The following is a 3,453-nucleotide window of genomic DNA, read 5'->3' on the forward strand; positions in this document are numbered from 1 at the left end:
AATTATTGTCATTATATACTTGTACTGTACCATCTGTTGGAGTTAGTGATCCAAAGTAATCGTAACCTAACAAAGCCACATAATACTGCAGTGTTTGACCTGGATGGATGTGTTGTTTACTTACATAAAAACAGCTTTTAGTAATATTGATAGCATGAAGATCACAAAAACACAATGACACTGGATTACCAGTTGAACTAATGTGTGGGTTAGTCAAGTTAAACTGATAGCATGCCATACCATACGTATCACCACCAACCAGTCCAGCACTATTATTTATTAATGTAAGAGGTATATTTGGTGTCATTAATTTTGTGTTACTATATGTTGACTCTTCAAGATAGATCCCTCCTCCTTTATAAGAAGCATGATTATCAGTAAACTCCAAGTTAGCTGATGATGATACTATCAATACTGATGAGTCATTTATTGCTAATCCTCCTCCAACTACTCCAGTATTGTTCTTGAATATTAAATCATCCTTAATCGTCACTAATGATCTTTCAAGTGTCAATCCTGTATAGGTACTGTTAGCAACAGTAACATTACTGAGACTAATAGCATTACTGTTCATTATCTTATTTCCTCCATTTCCAATAAATTGAGTATTTATTATATCAATTTGAAGGAATCTCAAAAATGTTGCATCAATGAATAACCCTGCTTCATTGTCATGCATCAAACATGATTTGATAATGATGTGATAGTCCACTGTTCCTGGTAAATATTTGTCAGTAGTAATTTGAAATCCATGCCAATTTTTGTAAAGTTGACTTTCCTCAATTAGAATAACATTTGAAGCTAACGTAATGACAGGATATGAGCATTTAGTGGGAGATGAATATTCACCAAAGTTAATATAAAATCCAATAGAAAAAGTATTATTGTGAAATGAAGACTTGATAATAAAGAAATTAAAGATACTTTCAAACAATTCTAATGAAAAACATTGTGCAGAATAAAGATGATCAATAATGATTGATACATTATATGAGTTACCATTGTTGATTACTAGTTGCATTTCACCAGCATCGGGTAACTGAGTCAGGTTAACATTAGTTAGTATCAATGAGTAATGGGGTAATTCATCACTACATACTGGAAGAGGATCATACTGAATGTCTATTTTATAGCCATTGTAAAGTGATGATGATATCTTAACATCAAAAGCATTATATAACTGCAATGTGCCAGATTTTGACCGAATGAAAGAGCTATTGGCTATTGTAATATTGTTGGATGAATGAATCTCCAGTGAACAATCACTGAACAATATGTTAGAAATAGTGGCATCATTACTGTAATATACCAGAATGCTAGTTTTAGAAGCTCCATTGCAGTTAATACTAGGAGACTGATCCAGTCCATGTAGAGTAACATTCATTACTGCAGTCATGGTAACAACATAATACCTAATGTAAGTAGTTCCAATGAAGTAGAAGATGGTGTTATTGTATTGAGACATATTCCCAGCATACACTGATAAAGGATTACAAGGTGACTGAGTAACTGAACTGCAGTCATCAGACACATAATACTGACCAGAGGAGACACTGCAGGAGCTACTGAAGAATAAGAGAACAACCACTAACAGGAGAGACATAGCTACTGTCTGGACTGACTATAGTACAGCATTTGCATAAACAGTAAAATAGATGAGTCAATTAACTGACTTAGGCAAGTGTTTTCTGTGGTAACTACCGCTTGGGACATTTATATTATGGCTTTTATTGTACCATTATCAAAAATTAATCTTAAAAGTGAGGAGGAAATCATCTGATAATTGGTATACTTTGGTAACATAGTGCTAATTAGAATACTAATTAACGTATTATAATTCTTTACATTTTGTTTATTATATATTTATTTATTTATTCTTCTTGCTTTCTCTTTCCTTTTAACCGACTTCTCTTTCCTCCTCATTTTAGTTTTCTTCTTGTCATTCTTTCCCTTTCTCTTTGAAGGTTGGAACGACTTGAGCAGCTTCTTATTACGACCGACTTGGGACTTGGCTCCTCCAAATTTAGTCTGGAACTTTGACTTATCACTGCGACAGCGAAAGATTCTTAGTTTCCGTCCTTCTACTTCAATTCTTTCATTTTTCTTGCAAGCAAATAAGACAGAGCTGCTGTCTTTGAATTTAACATAAGCAAACCCTTTGTTAATGCCAGTCCTAGTGTCTTTAATAATACGGATACCATCAATAGGACCACAGGACCTGAGGGAGAGAAAGGGAGGGAGGAACATGATAAAATGAGGGAATAATTTAAAAATCATTTTATTCTGATCAATACAGGGATTTTTATGAATTCGTTGCTCAACAAATCTGACCAAGTCCCTGCATAGGCAAGAGTACATAATTTTCATAATTTTTTTAAAATCGAGTAAAAGTCCCTGTACTATATAGTACAGGGTCTCAAACCAAATTTTGCCAAAAATGTCAAAGAAGAAATTCTTCATTTTTATTACATTTTCTGATGCATATATACGTACTTATGTTGCGTAAAAAGTTTAAGCTGATTCCAATCAAGTTTTGATTTTTTTATGAATTTTTTTATGAATTTTAAAGTTACTCCAAAATCAGGTAAAAGTCACTGTACTATAGTACAGGGTCTCGAGCCAAATTTCACCAAAAATGTCGAGGAGAGAATTCTTCATTTTTATTACATTTTCTGATGCAATTATACATGTACTTATGTTGCGTAGAAAGTTTAAGCTGATACCAATCAAGTTTTGATTTTTTTATGAATTTTAAAGTTGCTCCAAAATCAGGTAAAAATCACTGTACTGTAGTACAGGGTCTCAAACCAAATTTCACCAAAAATATCAAGGAGAGAATTCTCCATTTTTATTACGTTTTCTGATACATATACATGTACTTATGCTGTGTAGAAAGTTTGAGCTGATTCTGATCAAAACTGAATTTTTTACAAATTTTAAAAATTGTTCTAAAATCGGTCAAAAATCACTGTACAGGGTCTTTGACCAAAAATGCCAAGGAGAGAATTCTCTATTTTAATAACATTTTTTGTACATGTACATGTACACGTAGTAGTTACGTACATACTACATACATGTACATGTACATTTGTACTTACTCAAATACTTTTCTCAGTTTCTCTTCATCAGTCCCAAAAGGTACATTACCCACAAACACAGAACAGTGAGTGTCATTAGTGGGTGTGGCCAGATCAACCCTAATATGCCTCCCATCAACCTCTCGTCCGTTCAACTCCAAACAAGCGCTAGCAGACTCCTCTGTCTCCATAACAACATAGAAATTAGTCGTCGTCCCTGTCAGCTGTTTTCCGAGTTTCCTAGCAACTTCAACAGGAAGTTTACCAGGAGAAACCACAACTGATCGTTGCCGTAGCGACTCGACTGGACCAAACGGGGAGACCAGCTTGAGTATATCCTTCTTTTTAGTTGATAGAGGAACGTTACCAATAAATA

General features: G+C 33.9%; 1 protein-coding gene across 1 annotated transcript; it reads right to left on the reverse strand.

Moving 5' to 3' along the window:
- Window positions 1-1,881: 1,881 nt before the first annotated feature.
- Window positions 1,882-3,453, reverse strand: LOC100637894 (nucleolar protein 12-like; the record flags this gene model as incomplete). The annotated part of the gene is made up of 2 exons (XM_020003556.1): window positions 3,099-3,453; window positions 1,882-2,218 (listed from the first exon to the last, which is right to left on the reverse strand). Coding segments are annotated over exons 1-2 (507 nt in total), but the record flags the coding sequence as incomplete, so codon positions are not given.

The sequence above is a fragment of the Amphimedon queenslandica genome, unplaced genomic scaffold (genome assembly GCF_000090795.2).
Source record: "Amphimedon queenslandica unplaced genomic scaffold, v1.1 AMPQUscaffold_12614, whole genome shotgun sequence".
Taxonomy (NCBI): Eukaryota; Metazoa; Porifera; class Demospongiae; order Haplosclerida; family Niphatidae; genus Amphimedon; species Amphimedon queenslandica.